The 15624-nt window shown below is 54.7% G+C and overlaps 1 protein-coding gene across 10 annotated transcripts in view; it reads left to right on the top strand.

The window, feature by feature from the left end:
• Positions 1 to 11564, top strand: part of DYNC2I1 (dynein 2 intermediate chain 1) — a 46899-nt gene extending 35335 nt beyond the window's left edge. For 2 of the 10 annotated variants that reach the window (XR_014833377.1, XR_014833376.1), the window contains exons 17-25: positions 1068 to 1181; positions 1272 to 1333; positions 1803 to 1854; positions 2531 to 2613; positions 3194 to 3254; positions 5789 to 5888; positions 6059 to 6190; positions 7750 to 7973; positions 10104 to 10455. Coding sequence is in view for 4 of the 10 variants with exons in the window: in XM_021079025.2 (XP_020934684.1) it covers positions 1068 to 1181; positions 1272 to 1333; positions 1803 to 1854; positions 3194 to 3254; positions 5789 to 5888; positions 6044 to 6190; positions 7750 to 7973; positions 10104 to 10278 (935 nt within the window). In the remaining 6 variants the exon portion in view is untranslated. Of the gene's footprint in view, positions 1 to 1047; positions 1182 to 1271; positions 1334 to 1802; positions 1855 to 2530; positions 2614 to 3193; positions 3255 to 5788; positions 5889 to 6043; positions 6191 to 7749; positions 7974 to 10103 lie in introns of those variants that run through there. The other 8 variants (XR_014833380.1, XR_014833378.1, XM_021079027.2 and 5 more) reach the window with 5 other exon arrangements.
• Positions 11565 to 15624: the final 4060 nt, after the last annotated feature.

Raw genomic sequence — 15624 nt, 5'->3', positions numbered from 1 at the left:
TTTTTTGTGCTTTCTAGGGCCACACCCGCAGCATATGGAGGTTCCCAGGCTGGGGGTCGAATCAGAGCTGTAGCCGCCGTCTTTAAGTTTTTAAACTTAATTGCTCCATTAAAATTTATTTATTTATTTATTTACTTACTTACTTTCTGTCTAAACATTGTCACTAGCCAGCTGAGCTTCCTTCCCGTTCATTGACTTGGAGAGCTGGTCACTTGCTCATTATTCCCAAGATGGTTTTGTCTTTTCCTTCTTGTTTTTTCCCTGAATTCGGTTCCAACTCTCATTTTATGTCTTGCTGGTTTGTTTTTTTTTTGGCTTTTTGCCATTTCTTGGGCCGCTTCCGTGGCATATGGAGGTTCCCAGGCTAGGGGTCCAATCGGAGCTGTAGCCGCTGGCCTACACCACAGCCACAGCAACACGGGATCCGAGCCACATCTGTGACCTACACCACAACTCACGGCAACGCCGGGTCCTTCACCCACTGAGCAAGGCCAGGGATCAAACCCACAACCTCATGGTTCCTAGTCGGATTCGTTAACCCCTGCTCCACAACGGGAACTCCTTGCTGTTTTTTTTTTTTTTTATCCATTTTTGTTCTGGGTTTCTGATTCAGGTGTTTTGGGTTATTTGCTTGCTTTGGGTTCCTTTCTAAATGCTTTTTGAAGAGGCGTGTTCCCTGGGTTCCGTGGTGTGGTTTCTGTAGAGGTGCTGCTCTGGGCTGGGGAGGCTGCAGCTCCCTCGCTGCTCTCGCTCTGCACCTCCTCCTCCTGCGACAGGTGAGGTCCCCCCAGGAAGTTTCTGTTTGGCCTCTGCGACTCCCTCTTCCCGTGGGGAGTCTCCCCCTGTCCGCCCTGTGCACCCACAGCCATGAGACCTGGAGCTCGGGGTTCCGCGCTTCTCTCTCCTCCCGGGTGTTGTGAGGTCTGTGGTCTCTGCTGCCGTGATGCTGGGAGCCGTGGCAGGCCTTTTGTCTGTGGTCCGTGTGGCCTGTGTTTGGGGACGATGCGCCTGTCCCCAGCGTAACACGACTTGTGCTGCGCGGCTCAGCACGTGCTTCTGACCCCCAGATGGCGTCCTCACAGCTGTCAACCACCAAAGTCCCCTCCAAGCAGTAGAGCCGGTCTCAGCATCCGTCTGCAAAAGACAGAGCTCCGTGCTGTCACCTTTCTCTACTCAAGAAGGTACGTGATGCTTCACGTCCTTCCGCTCCTCACGTGGAGAGACGGGGCGTCCTGGTCCCAGGCCGCTTCTCCCGCTTCTGTCTCCGGCAGACCTGGCGTGCTTGTCCTCCCACATTGCCTCGCTGGATGAGAGCGGCGTCCTCAACCTGTGGGTGAGCGGGGCCTGCGGGGTTGCGGGGGCGGAGATGGGTGCGGGGCGGGGAGTCGGGGGCCAGGCGGGGAACCCAGGAGTGGAAAGGGGTGTCCGGGCTGGGGGATGCGCTGGGCAGGTGCTGGGAGAGTAGGACCCAGAATAGGGACATCGGATGTCCCGGCATCAGCGTGGTGACGGTGACGGGGGCAGGGGTTCATCAGCAGCTCTGTTCTGTGCAGTGACCGTCGCCCTTTCCAGCTGCAGGTGCAGTTGTTTGTATACTGTGACTTCAGCTGCTCCCAGGGTTCTCGGTCAGAGAAGGGGATTTAGGACATTTAAACATTGGTTCTGAAGCTAGTGATCAGCCTTGACTCTGGAGCGATTATGTTTTTCGTGTCTAATATAACATCCCGCCTGAGTTAGAGCTGTGCTCAGGTTGTTTTCGTCATTACTGAAAGGACTGATTCATCCTTCATTCTCTGTTTCAGGTGGTCGTCGAATTACCAAAGGCAGATATTGCAGGTTCACTGCGTGACTTAGGTAACTTTGAAGTAAAAAAATAGCTTTAGTCAGTGTTTGCTCAAATGAGTAAAGATTAAAGACACCCGTGACCACTTTGAAAAGTAAGTGATTAGCCACGTGGGGATGGGAGACGAAAGGGATCTCTTTTCTGCCCTGTTGACTGAGAGGTCCCGTCCGACGGACTGATGCTCGTCGTGGCTGGGTTTTGTCCAGCTTTGCTTCCAGGAGAAGAGGGCATGGCACTCCCGGGAGCTGGCCGTGCTGAGAGAGCTGCGGGCATTGAATGCCTGCAGGCGGCCCGGTGCTTCCACGCCCTGGGGTGGGTGGTAGTTCTAGTGGCTGCTTGGAGAACTCAGGACGCGATTTGAGCCGCTCAGCCACTGTCTCTCCACACGGGGAGGATGTGCTGGGTGCCAGGCACAAGAGTGAAGGGGCGCCAGTGCCACCGGAGCTGTGGCCTCCCGGGAAGCCTGGCCGTTGTGGTGTCACTGCTGGACCAGGGCCGAAAGCCCAGGCCCAGGTTTCAGGTTCGGGCTGAGACCTTCAGCACCAGTGTCACTCCCCGTGGGCAGGTGCTGGGAGAGTAGGACCCAGAATAGGGACATCAGATGTCCCGGCATCAGCGTGGTGACGGTGACGGGGGCAGGGGTTCATCAGCAGCTCTGTTCTGTGCAGTGACCGTCGCCCTTTCCAGCTGCAGGTGCAGTTGTTTGTATACTGTGACTTCAGCTGCTCCCAGGGTTCTAGGCTGTACCCTGCCAGAACTTCGGGTTCAGTGTATGTAAACTCGTTCCCCGTTTGCTGTGATTACAGACCAGGAGGTGCTACTGGGCACAGAGAAAGGAGGGAAAGCCCATCAGTCCCTGGCGGGGGGTCAGGGCAGGATGCTGCTTGGCGGGGGGGTGCGGGTTGGAGTGGGGGGGGTGTGGAGGAGGGAGGGGCCCGCGGGTCCAGCAGAACCAGGCGGGTCCCCAGGCCGTCCCACCTCGTCCCTGCGGAGTGTGAGACCCAGCTCGAGAGGACTTTTACCGAAGATGGTTTCTGGGGGGGAGTTGGAAGTTGGTTGAATCCCGATTTTTTTTTTTTTTTTGGTTAAGTGTCCTTCCCTTGTTTTTAGCAAATCTAAAGCCATAAAGGCTTGGATCTTGATTCCACCAGCCCTTTCCCACAAGGCCCCGAACCGCAGATGCTCTGTTGTTCACACCTGCGTCACGGAGGGAATGCTTTTCATCTGTCTGCATTTTTAGGTGGTCTCCCGACAGTCAAGCAACGGAAAACCATTCCAGGCAAATGTGATTAGATTTTGGTTTTACCTTGCGCAAAGCCGAGCATGTGCCTCTGGTCTCTCTGTTCGCAGGGTTGATACCTGGAGGGAGGATAAAATTGGTGCACGGTGCCGTGATTCAGCTGAGCGACAGGTAGGTCTGCCCCACGTCCCCTCCGAGCCCATCGCCCGGTTTCCCACAGAAGGAGCGGCTGCACGGGAGGCCTGGCCGGGCCGGCGGGTGCGTGGAAATCACCTGCCTTCTCGTGTTGTGTTTCCGCCACGTGGTTTTTCACTCATGAGTCAGAGTAATAAATGCCATGGCCGGGTGCAGAGCGAACATACGCGGTTCGATTACAATATTCTCTAGCTTACACATTGGTACTATTCGCCTATTTTTTTAAATCCAGTGTTACTGTAACCCTGAAGTTAAATAAGACAGGTTTCAGGAACTAGAAACGTTTTTTTGGGGAACGTTTTATTCAGAAGTTAGGTTTCTGTTTTTATTCCACTTAATATGATGTAACAATCAAATTAGTTATATGAGTATTATTTCCTGTGAATTTATTTCCCGGAGAGATCTCTTCTGGTCAACTACTGCGGTCCGGTGCCCGCCTGACACTTGACCCTGGAAATAGTTCAGAACACTCCTGAGTTGCATCGATGTGTTCATAGGTGCTTCGTGACTGTCAGTCACCTTCTGTGGTTTCAGTGTAATTATGACAAGAAATCAGCTGTGTTTAAAAGAACTCACCCAGGAGTTCCCGTCATGGCTCAGTGGTTAGTGAATCCGACTAGGAACCATGAGGTCGCGGGTTCGATCCCTGGCCTCGCTCAGCGGGTTAAGGATCTGGCTTTGCCATGAGCTATGGTGTAGGTCGAAGATGCGGCTCAGATCTGGCATTGCTGTGGCTGTGCTGTAGGCCGATGGCGACAGCTCTGATTAGACCCCTAGCCTGGGAACCTCCACATGCCATGGGTATGGCCCTAGAAAAGACAAAAAGAAAAAAAAAAAAGAACTCACCTGATACCCTGCAGACCCCATCACGGGCGACCCCTGGGCCCCTCACTGAATTTCTGTACTTGGGTCTTGTCTCCGTATGGTCTCATCACTTCATACCATGCTTTGCAATTACCTTTTAACTCTGTGTTCCTCCTACACTTAACTGTATGCTCCTTAAGGGAGAGTGTCACCAGTCCCTGATGCCGGCCTTTCCCCCAGTGCCCAGCAGGGCCACTCCGGGTCCCAAGGTAATGAAGGCCCATCCAGACCTCAGCCACACATGTGCTCCGTGGACCACACGCCGCAGCCGCCTTGTGGGGCCCCTTCCCTCGGGCCCTCAGTGCTAACAAGTGACCAGTCGTCCCTGCCATCCCTGGGGGTGTCGCCTTGGGTGAAGCGCCCTGACCCCTGGGGCAGCAAGTCCTCCCCTGGTTGGGGGGGGGGCTGCTGATGTGGCTTCTTGTTCCTGGGGTTTGGCCCACGTGTGAAGTGCTATGTGGAGTGTGGGAGCTCCAGGGAGAGAGGGTGCAGGATGCAGGGGGTGGCTTCTTGCAGAGGTGATGGCTCAGATGGAGTCGGGGCCCGCTCAGGGCGGAGGGAGCCACAGGCATGAAGATGCTGATGTGTCGAGGGACGGAGAGGAATGAGCGCCAGACCTGAAGAGCGGTCCCGTGTGAAGGTTCAGGCACTTCTCTCCAGGGCGTCATTTGGGATGTAGAACCATGAGCTTGGCCACAGCCTGCACTTGGATCTTAGGAAGGCACTGCAGACGGGGGAGACCTTTAGGAGGCTATTGCAGGGGTGGTTCGAGATCAGAGTTGAGAGTCTGAACCAGGGCCACGTTTGTAGGCACCGGGGGAGGCGGTCAGTAAAAGGCAGAATTGAGAACACCTGGTGACCAGCTGGTTCCAGGAGGGGCAGCCTGTCTCTTTCCCAGATGTCCATCTTGGTTGGCGGGTACCGCACAGCTGAGGATGGCGGGGCAGGCTGGGGTGGGGAGGGGAGCTCAAGGGAGGGGCATGACCCAGAGGAAGCAACGGGGCAGCAGGGCAGCAGCGGGGATCTCGGCTGAAGGCAGCGTCTGGGGTCCCAACCGTGGGTGTGAGAAGGGCAGAGACGGGGGCCCGTCCCCCACAGGTGCCTGGAACAGCAGCCCTGGGCTCTGGCTGCTGTACATACATCTGCTGTACAGGGTGAAACACCAACAAGGCACTAAATGCTGCCTTTCAGAAAAGCCAGCAAAGTGCTGAAACAAGGGTGGGGCTTGCAGGCAGCCTGCCGGCTTTGGGGTGGCGGGGGCTGGACTGACAGGCCCGCGGCCATCGCCTCCAGCTGAACTGGGTTTGGGCCCCTGCCAGGGACTCAGACCCACTTGCCCCTCAGCGGGAGAAACCCAGAGGCCAGGCCGGGGTGTGGTCCGGGGTGTGCAGCTGAGCGGGCATAGAGCAGACCAGTGCCCGCGTCGCGTCACGGGGGGACATGCTGCCGGCGGCGGGCAGGTGCTTTGCAGACACCGCAGGGGAGGGACACCCACTGGGGCTGCGATCTGGAAAATGGACCTCTGTCTCCCCTGAAAAAGCGAGTCGGCTTAGAGGAAGGAGCGCGTGAGCCTGAGAAAGGGCGTGGGGCCCCGTCCAGCAGCGGCGCGCAGCCCTGACCCTCCCACCTTGGCTGTTTGTTTCCAGCCTTTCCCGTAAAGGGTGTGAACCTTGGGGGTCCGCGCAGACGCTGACGGTTAAGTTCCTGCCCTCAGACCCTAACCACTTCGTCGTTGGCACAGACTTGGTGAGTAGCCAGCTTGCTCTCTGTACCCAGAGCTGCTCCGTGGGTACTCGGTTGGAGCTCGGCTTACCCTTTGCTTTCATCGGAAGCTTGTTTAAGTTGTTTCCGAACAGCAGCTCCACCCCGCCTGGGGCCAGACCCCTCCTTAACCCCGGCAGGTGCCCTCTCCCCAGGGCCTCATCAGCCACGGCTCCAGGCAGGACTCGAGGGCGTCCCCCAGACTGTTCCGACCCCAGCAGCCGGGCGTGAGGCCGGTGAGAGTGACCGCCATCGACTTCTCACCGTTTGGAGAACCCGTGTTTCTGGTGAGCGTCTTGTCTTGCAAGCACCAGTGCTTTTGCAGCAGTTCTTTTGGAGTCTCACACGTCTGGCTCCTGGTTTCCTGTGTGTGTGTGTGTGCTCTGTACGGCTCATTCCACGAGGCTCTTGTGTGGATCCTCTTACAGCTTCTCACTCTGATGGAGAAAAGCAACAAGGACAGCAGCAAACATCCCCCCGCCCCGTGTGCTGACGCACGTGCCGTGGGTGGGACCCCCCGCCCTGGGGCTCAGGGTTGGTCTGCAGCACAGGCCACTCACAGTCCGTCCTGCCGTCTCTGGGTCTGACTGAAACCCCGTGGCTGGCCTGAGAGTGTCCTTTGTGAGCAGAGCTATGGCCAGATCGTGGCCCTGCTCAGCTTGTGCGACCTCAGCTGAGTCTGGGGGCGTCTCACCATTAGATCCAGGCCTTGCGCTCTGGCTGGGCCCCTCTTTCCGCATCTGATCAGCCAGTGTCTGGGCAGGGGTGGGGCACTCGGACGCCCTGTCTGTCCCGGGGCTTCTGTGCCTGGTCTCGATTCCACGTGAGCCATCGCTGGTCAGAGGACTTCCTTTCCTCTCACCCTCTGAACGTGGACAGGAGGCTTCTCACTGTCCTCAGGGCAGATTTTCTGTCTGTATTTACTCTGCTGCTCAGTGGGGAGGGGTCCCTGGGGATGGTTCTGAGTCCACTGCCACTGTGCTGGGAGCCCGTCTTTGCTTCCCGATACAGAAGCCTGCGGGATCAGCCATTTCTCCCTTTCGGAGACCAGCCAGGACCTGGGGGTCAGAAGCACACGTACAGGACCCATGAGATGTCCGTTTATCCCTGGCTTGGCACATGCCCCACCCGGTCCTGATCTGCCGACCCGGCGGTGGGAACCCCGCTCCCTTAGCCATACCCATCTGGCCTCTGCTCAGGCTTTCGTGACTGCTAACTCTTGCCTTGCCTTTAGGGGAAAAGATTAAATATGCGAAGGATTAAATATATTGAGTGAAAAGGAAGTAAGGTTCTCTTTCTAAGCTGAAAATCTGGTCTTTTACGAGACCAAGTTTTGGTGCACCGAGATGTCAATCCAAAAGGAAGCGGCAGCCATATTATTGGTGCAAGGGACCTAGGATCTGGTCTTGTTGTGACCTGTGGTGTAGGTTGCAGATGTGGCTCAGATCTGGCGTGGCTGTGGCTGTGGTGTGGACCGGCAGCCGTAGCTCTGATTTGACCCCTCACCTGGGACCCTCCATGTGCCACAAGTGCGGACCTAAAAAAAAAAAACAAAAAAACAAAAACAAAAACAAAACCACCCACCTACTTACATATTCCCAGATTATTACCCATTTGGGAAGGAGAAGGAGGCACAGAGGGATTGGCACCTACAAAGGCTCACCTTTGTCATTTGCGAGGCAAGATTTAATATTACACTTTTGTGTTCGGGACACAGAAGACACACCACATGTTTCTTCTGTGCCAAAGGAAAGCTACCCTTCTGAAATGTGTCCTTGACGGCTGAGATTCAGTGGAAAAGCAGAAAAGAGCTGTGATCAAGTTCCCTCCCCCCCCTCCCGCCCAGGCCGGCTGTTCTGACGGGAGCATCCGCCTGCACCAGCTGGCGGCCGAGCGCCCCCTCCTGCAGTGGGAGGACAGCACCGGCGGCCGTGCGGTCACCGGCCTGCGCTGGGCCCCGACCAGACCTGCTGTGTTCCTGGTCCAGGACGACGCATCCTGTGTGTATATTTGGGACCTCCTGGAAAGCGATTTGGGTCCTGTAGCCAAGCACCCCGTCTCTCCAGACAAGTAAGTGATGGAACTCAGGCGGGGCCCTCGCCGGTAATTTTCTCCAGCTCTGATGACGCAGGCTGCTCCGCTTTAACACACGGTCGTGTTTAAATATTATTTTCATGTTTATGTGTTTAAGCCAGATCTTAAACACCACTTTAACGTGCCTTTATCTCATATTTAGCCCCAAAGAAGCTAAGGATAAAAACTTGTACTCTTTCCCATCGTCATTATCCTTCTATAAATAAAAGGAGCCTTTTTCTTCTCCACCGCGAGCACCTTAGGTTTATTTGCTAGGCTCACACATTCTGTATGGGTCTGCGTGATGGCCCATTCCTTCTCGCCTCTGTGGGAGTCGGGCTTCTCAGCCCCACGGTGGTCGCAGGTCGTACCCACCCCACCCCGTGGGCCCTGGCGGAGCCAAACGTAAGACCGGGCTCCTCACCACTGTGCTTTAATGACTCCTCGTCTTACGTAATTGTTTTATGTAACTGTTCACAAAACGTTCACTGGGAAGAGTGCTCCTTGCCCTGCTTTTTCTGTTCACCTCTTTTTTTTTTTTTTTCCCCTTGGATTTTAAACTTCCGAATAAATTCTCTTGCTGTGAAGGCTCGTTAACACCCTGGAGGATGGGAACCACATCCTTTTTGTAAAGAAAAGAAAAGAAGACCTGAAAAAAATTAAGAATTGCATTATTTAGTTTAAGTCCGAGGTATACTTATATCATTCTAATTACTAGAAACGTGAATCGTCAAAATCCAGCCTGGATTCACTCACAAACACGTGTGCATATGCAGTGTCTATGAGCTTGGCTTTTTGGGGGGTGGTTCGCCTATGGCTCGGAGCATGTGGTATTTGTCCTTTTCTGAATTAAGTTGATTTCCTTTAGCATAATGCCTTCAAGGTCCATCCACATTGTCGCAAATGGATTTCCTCCTTTTCCTGGCTAAATAATATTCCGTGTATGATACAGACAACATCTTCTTTATCCAGTCATCCGCTCATGGGCATTTAGGTTGCTTCCTTGTCTTGGTTGTGAATCGTGCTGCAGTGGACCTGGGGGCACGGGTATCTCTGAGAGAGAGACTTCATTTTTCTCTGGGTAAATACCTAGGAGGTGGATTGCTGGGTCGTGTGGTCATTGTAGTTTTAATTCTTAGAAACTTCCATGCTATTTCTGCATGCGTGCACCAGTCCACACTTGCAGCAGCAGTGGATGTGGGTCCCTGGCAGAACAAGCCTTGCCCAAGTCTCGGGGCAGCCGTGGGCACAGGTCCCCGTCAGAATGAGCTGTGCAGGCGGGTCCCCGTCAGATCGAGCTGCACCCTGGTCTCGGGGCAGCTGTGGACACGGGTCCTCGCCAGAACGAGTCGTGCTCGAGTCTTGGGGCGGGAGCTGGTGGGTGTTGGGGTCGTGGGACGTGTATGGGAGATTGTGGGCAGTTAGACCCTGTAGGACCTGGACGGGGGATTCTCTGCTCAGAGACCTCCAGCTTCTTGCTCGAGGGGCTGCCTGCTCCTGCCCTCCCCCCGTCCAGGTTCCTTGAGATCCTGGGGTCTGTGTGACTGCGGGGTGAAGCAGTTAGGGCGGTGATAAACTGTGTGATGGGATATTCTCAGGAATCTGGAAGTCAGGGATGGAGAAGGCCTTGGGGTGATGGCACTGACAGAGGAAGATGGGCAGGAGGCACAGGGAGTGCTGTGTGGGCATTGCGGCTGGGGTGGCCTCGGGTGCCCGTTGGTGGGTCTCTCCCAGCCATTGGGTGGCATCAGAGAAATGGGTCGGTCAAGGGGTCCCTTCCCATTGGGCACCTGAGGGCTGGTGGCATCTGTTTCCCCAGGAGCACAGGCTGGGCTGAGGGCCTGCATCTTGAGGCCCTCAAGATGCGGTCTGGGGGGGTGCGAAGGCTTGTGGGTTTTCCCATCACCAGGCAGGGCGTCGTCAGGCCTTAGCAGTGACCATCGTGGACCTTGAGTCCAGCAGACTGAATGCAGAAAACGTTTCAGAAGGGAGTCTCCAGATTTCTGTACGTTTACATCTGGTCTGATTTTCCCTTCTGGCGATGATGGCAGGTCGGCATTTCCCTCCCCCACCCGCCCTGGGAGGTGGGGGACTTGGGGCCTCACCACCTGTGTGTCTCGCTTTCAGGCTGGTGGCCATGACCGTCGTGGGGGAAGCAGAGAAGACCCGCGGTGGCTTCCTGGCGTTGGTGCTGGCCAGAGCCTCGGGCCGCGTGGACGTCCAGTACCTGAAGCAGGAGTGGGCGGCCCCGGCAGGCGAGGAGCAGCGGAGGCTGCGGCTGCTTCTGCAGGAGGCCCTGTAGGAGGCAGGGGCCTGGGGGGGCAGCAGGTGCTGTCCAGGGCGGGGCCCAGGGCCACCCAGATGTCACACCCGCGCGTGTCCCTTCCTGTGGCTAGAAGGCAGATGTCAGTACGCAGGTCACTTTCCAAGAACGTCCCTTCCGTAACACCATGAATAAATCGCTATTTTTGAATGGAAACAGCAGACGTTTTAGTGTGTACTGAACGTGGAAGGCAGCCGAGCCGTGTCCAGGATGCTCTTCTCTGAGAACACGTCTACTTTTTTTGCAGAAAGCTTTAAAATATTGTCACATTTATTACTAGATTTTAAACAATGCAAATGAAAATGTCTTTTATAAATAACATGTAACTAAAAATATACTTCCTACGGCATATGGAAGTTCTCTGGCCAGGAGTCGAATCAGAACTGCAGCTGAGGCCTGCACCACAGCCCTGGCAACACCGGATCTGAGCTGCACCTGTGACCTACACCACAGCCTGTGGCAACGCCGGATCCTTAAGCCTCTAGGCAAGGCCTGGGATCAAACCCGCATCCTCACAGAGACGAGTCGGGTTCTTACCCACTGAGCCCCAACGGGAGCTCCATGAAAATGTACTTTAAACGGCTTTTTAGTCATACATAAAATGACATATTCACAGATTTAAATGAAAGGAATCACTCCATTCAGTTCTGTGCCATCTAGCAGATGGAATTAATTTGATTCCTGAGCATTCTGCTTCTGCAGACGTGTTTGTAGCTCTGTGCACAGGGGGTGGCTCCCGGGTCACTCCCCAGAACCTTGGTGCTGCCCCGACCTCGGCTTCCTGGCTGTCCAAGGGCTCGGGTGGGGACGGAGGCCCCTGGCAGCCGCAACTTGATGGTGACTTGCAGGCCTAGAGGGGTCGGCTGCATGGGTGGCACTGGTGCAGCTGCAGGGCTCTGACTGCTGTGGTCCACGCAGTGCCCTGAGCCTTTCTCCTGCTGCTCTCTGGCCAGTGCGTGGAGCCCTGTGCCCGTCTCACCCCCTATCCAGTGCTGCGGGGAGGGGCAGGCTTCCCGTTCGGGGGCATCGGGGGTCTGAGCATGGAGCCCACCCATCAGGTCATCAGTGGGGATGGTGGCCTTTGCGGGCGACCCTCCTGGGTACTCCCGGGTCAGCAGCCGCCTCCTGTGAGGCCAGCTCCATGGGGCTTTGTGAAACCAGGTTGAACTGAACTGACTCAAACCTCTAAATGTATTGGGATTATATAATGTATGTTTAAAGCTCTCTTAAATATGGTATCCTCTTAATAAAATGTGATATCACGGGTTCTTCGTTTTGCTTGGGTAAAAATATAACCTATCCTATGTCAAGGGTTTATTAAGAGCTGGTGCTAGGAGTTCCCGTCGTGGCACAGTGCGTTAAGAATCCAGCTGCAGCAGCTTGGGTCACTGAGGAGGCGCCCATTGCACCCCCACCAGCACAGTGGGTTGAAGGCTTTGGCATGGCTGCAGCTGTGGCAACCCCGATCCTTTAACCCGCTGCACCAGGCCAGGGACCAAACCCGCACCTCCACCATGACCCAAGCCACTGCAGTCAAATTCTTAACCCACTGTGCCACAGCGAGAACTTATATATATATATATATATATATATATATATATATATATATGCGTATGTATATATATATTATATATACACATGGAATATATAAAATGTATATATGTATACTTTAAAAAGTTGTTTATTTCTGAAATTATAAAGTAATACGTGCATAGTGAAGATACTTGAGAATTGTATTAAAAATATAAATAAGAAAAAGGCCATTGTAGTCTGGCCACCAGAGGGTAATACTCTTTAGTTTTATTGCATGTAGTTCCAGTGTCTTTTTTTTTTTTAAATACGTTTTTTATTTTTTCTTACATTATATTACTACTTAAGAACGCCTTATAATTTGACAATCATATAAGCCGTTACAATTTAAAGCTTGTTTCTAGGATTAATTTTGTTAAAGGAATACTTGCAGCATCTTGCATTGGTATTATGCAATTAAATATTTTGTTAAAGTTAAAAATGTGTCTTGCTGTGATATCCCAAAATGAGTATTTGTGCAGATTCAGGAGAGAGTATCTTTTGTATCTTTGAAACTAATGTTGAAATTGATCATTGACAAATTGAATTTCAGCCCTTCTTCATCCAGTGTCTGTGTTTGCGCTTTTAAAACGGCTTATTGAGGTAAAACTCACATACCATACAATTCACTCATATAAGTGTAGAGTTTAACGGCTTTGGGCATTAAAATCACAGGTTATACATCCGCTACTGTCATCCAAATTGAGACACTTCTGTCTGCAGAGCAAACTCTGGTCCCATTAGCAGCCTCCCCCACTCCTCCTGCTCCCACCTGCCCTAGGCAATCGCGGGTCTACCTTCTGTCTGCTCTGGACGTGTCATATAAACACTCTTTTTTTAAAAATTATTTTTATTATTATTATTATTTTATTTTATTTTATTTTATTTTTTTCCTTTTTCTAGGCCCACTCCCACTGCACATGGAGATTCCCAGGCTAGGGGTCTAATCGGAGCTGTAGCCACCAGCCTACACCACAGCCACAGCAACGTGGGATCAGAGCCGTGTCTGCAACCTACACCACAGCTCATGGCAGTGCCGGATCCATAACCCACTGAGTAAGGCCAGGGATCGAACCCACAACCTCAGTTTCTAGTCGGATTCGTTAACCCCTGCGTCGTGACGGGAACTCCATAAACAGCACTCTTGGGATGTTTGTGTGGCCGGCTGGCGCTGGGCGTCACCTGCACTTCTGTGGGTCTGTCCTGCTGGTTCAAGCGTTTGGAGGGCGGCATCCACCACTGAAAAGCCAGCCGGCACCTGTTCTGCCCTAGAATTCAGCACAGCTTCGCCTCCCACTTGGCCTTAGAGTACCCGACAGCGTGGCTTCCAGCCACCTGCCGACTGGAGAGCCAGGAGAGAGCTGTTCTTTCTTCCTTACCTGTGCTTCTTTCTGGCTCCAACATTCCCGGTCAGATCCTGTTCCTGCCTCGAGGGGTGTCCCTGGAGCAGGGCCTGAGCTGCTGCCGAGAAAACCCAAACGCCTGACCAGACATCTCTGCCCAACTCGTGCCATCAGCTCCTTGGGCTCACAGGTCTAGAAAGCGCAGAGGAATTCAGGATGGATGTACACGTGTGTACCTAACCCTGTAGGCAGCCACCTTGCCCCAAAGGCCTCCTCACCTCTTGTATAAACGTTCACACGTAAAACTCTTCCTGCAGTTCCTGCCACACTGAGGGCGACCCCCTTCCCTTCCTTCCTCTGGGCTTTTCCTGGTCATTGGAGTCTTACCTGCTGAATCCTGGGGGGGGGGGGGCGGCCTTCAGGGAGTGTCCCCGCATGAAATCCAAGACAAAGTGGAGCCGGGGACCCATGGGGACCCGTGAACACTCTAAACGCACAAGGGCAACAATCCGAGTGTCCTTCTGACTCTAAAAGCCCATGATTTATGTCTTTAGCTCACGAGACCAACGTCCTGTGGGCACAGAGAAGCCCCTCTGCAGGTGATGCCCTGGAGTGCCCCAGCGAGGTACAGGTAAAGGTGAGCCCTTTCCTCCCTGGAGACCTGGCCAGCCTCCTCCAGCAAGGTGATCCGTGTGATGCCCTGGCATCCACCAGGGCCTCTCACTGGGCTCCCCGTCCATCAGGGGACCCTGGCAAGCTGGCCCACAGCCTCCCTGCGCTGACTCGCAGGTGACGCGCCCTCCACCAGGGCCTGTCTGTCCGCGGGGTGGTCCGGCGCTTCCCCAGGCCCAGCTCTGCACAGCCTCCCCTTTGCCTCCGTGACCCTGAGAGCGGAGCGCATCCGCCCACCGCGGGGAGAGCCGCCTGGAGGCCTCAGATTCGGGGCAGTTCCGTGGACGCCCTGAAGAGGGCCCTCGAGGAGAAGAGACGGGCGGAGCAAGGCGCAGCCAGAAAAGGCTGCGAAATCAGACCAAGCCTCGCCCTCCCATCCCCAGGCAGAACCTTTAGGGTTTATCTGGCTTCCCATTTACAGGCAAAGGAGCGATGAGAGGACTGCAGCTTTTCAGGGTCTCTGTGACGACCCCGCCTAGTGGGGACCCCCCCCCCCAGTGGGGGTCGCTAGAGCCCCACTGGGGGGGGGGCGGGAAGGAGGGGAAGGAAGGAGGGGGGAGGGAGTGAGAAAATCACAAGGACCCCATGGGTCTTCCGTGGGCACAGCAGTGATGGGAGTGCGTGACGAGCGGGCATCTCGATGTCGTAATATTTTCTGGTTCCCCAACATTCCTGCTCTGCATTTAGCAATAAATTGTGTGTGGAAATGGATTCGCCCTGCAGAGTTTACAGAGGCCCGAGGAGCCCTGGGTTCTGGGTTCTTCAAGGGCTGTTACGAGAATTCCCAAGAGTCGGGGCAACAGTTTTTGCATGAAAGTTGCTCGTTGAGAATGAACGTCTGAGATGACTTGGCTCTGTCTCAGAAGCAGAAGCAGGTTCCAGGAAGACCCCCCCCCCCCTCCGCCGCCCTGGTTAAACTTCCTCCTCCGCCCCCTCCCCAGTCTCTGGGCTCCACACCGGCCGTCCAGCGTCCAGAGCAACCAGACCCTGCCGGCCCCTTAGGGCTGTTCACCTTGAGGTGGCTGTGACCCGTCCCTCCAGGGTTGCGCCTCGCCCCAATCGCCCTGCTGCCCCCTGCTGGCCGTGGTGAGAAGGACCCCCGAGCCGCCCCCTACCCCAAGCTGTGGGCAGGTTTGGTGACGTCACCGCGTTCCTCGCCAGGGTTAAGCACGATTCCTGGCCGGTGGTGAGAACTGGGTACACATGAGCCGTCTTCCGTGCCCGTGCTGAAGCCACCGGTACGTTATGGGTTACTGGCCGTGGGAACAGGAGGGGCGGAATCCACTGGCGTGTGGGTCATGCCTAAGAAATGTGCTTATTAGTCAAAAGGAATCCAGAGTTTGGGCGTTTCCACAGCAACAGAACAGCAACTGCTGACCCCGAAACGGGAAGGTCTAAAATGAAGTTGTCCTTTAAAGGCACTCTGACGCCTCCTCCAGGCAGCCTCCCCTCCCTCGTAGAGAACCCACTTCCTGTGGTCTCTCCGGGTGGGGTGGGGGGTCTCTGGTTTACTGTCCGGCTCCTTTCACACAGACCACGTCCAGCACATAGTAGGTGCTCAGGAAATAAAAGAAAGTGCATGGTTCGGTCCGTCTAGCCCAAGGCCTACGGCCTCGGCTCTTCAGTGGGCGGCAAATGCTCAGACTTTGCCTGGACGCAGCATCATCAGACATTGGAGCATAGCATCGAACTGCAAGAAGGTTCTGTCTTTTCAGCCTGGCATGTGGAGCCGTCTCATTGT

The sequence above is a fragment of the Sus scrofa genome, chromosome 18 (genome assembly GCF_054392235.1).
Source record: "Sus scrofa isolate SSC_HxYL_T2T_F1_AM1 chromosome 18, Sscrofa_HxYL_maternal_Yorkshire_Landrace_v2.0, whole genome shotgun sequence".
Taxonomy (NCBI): domain Eukaryota; kingdom Metazoa; phylum Chordata; class Mammalia; order Artiodactyla; family Suidae; genus Sus; species Sus scrofa.
The sequence above is the reverse complement of the archived record's forward strand: the minus strand, read 5'-3'. Positions and strand labels throughout refer to the sequence as shown.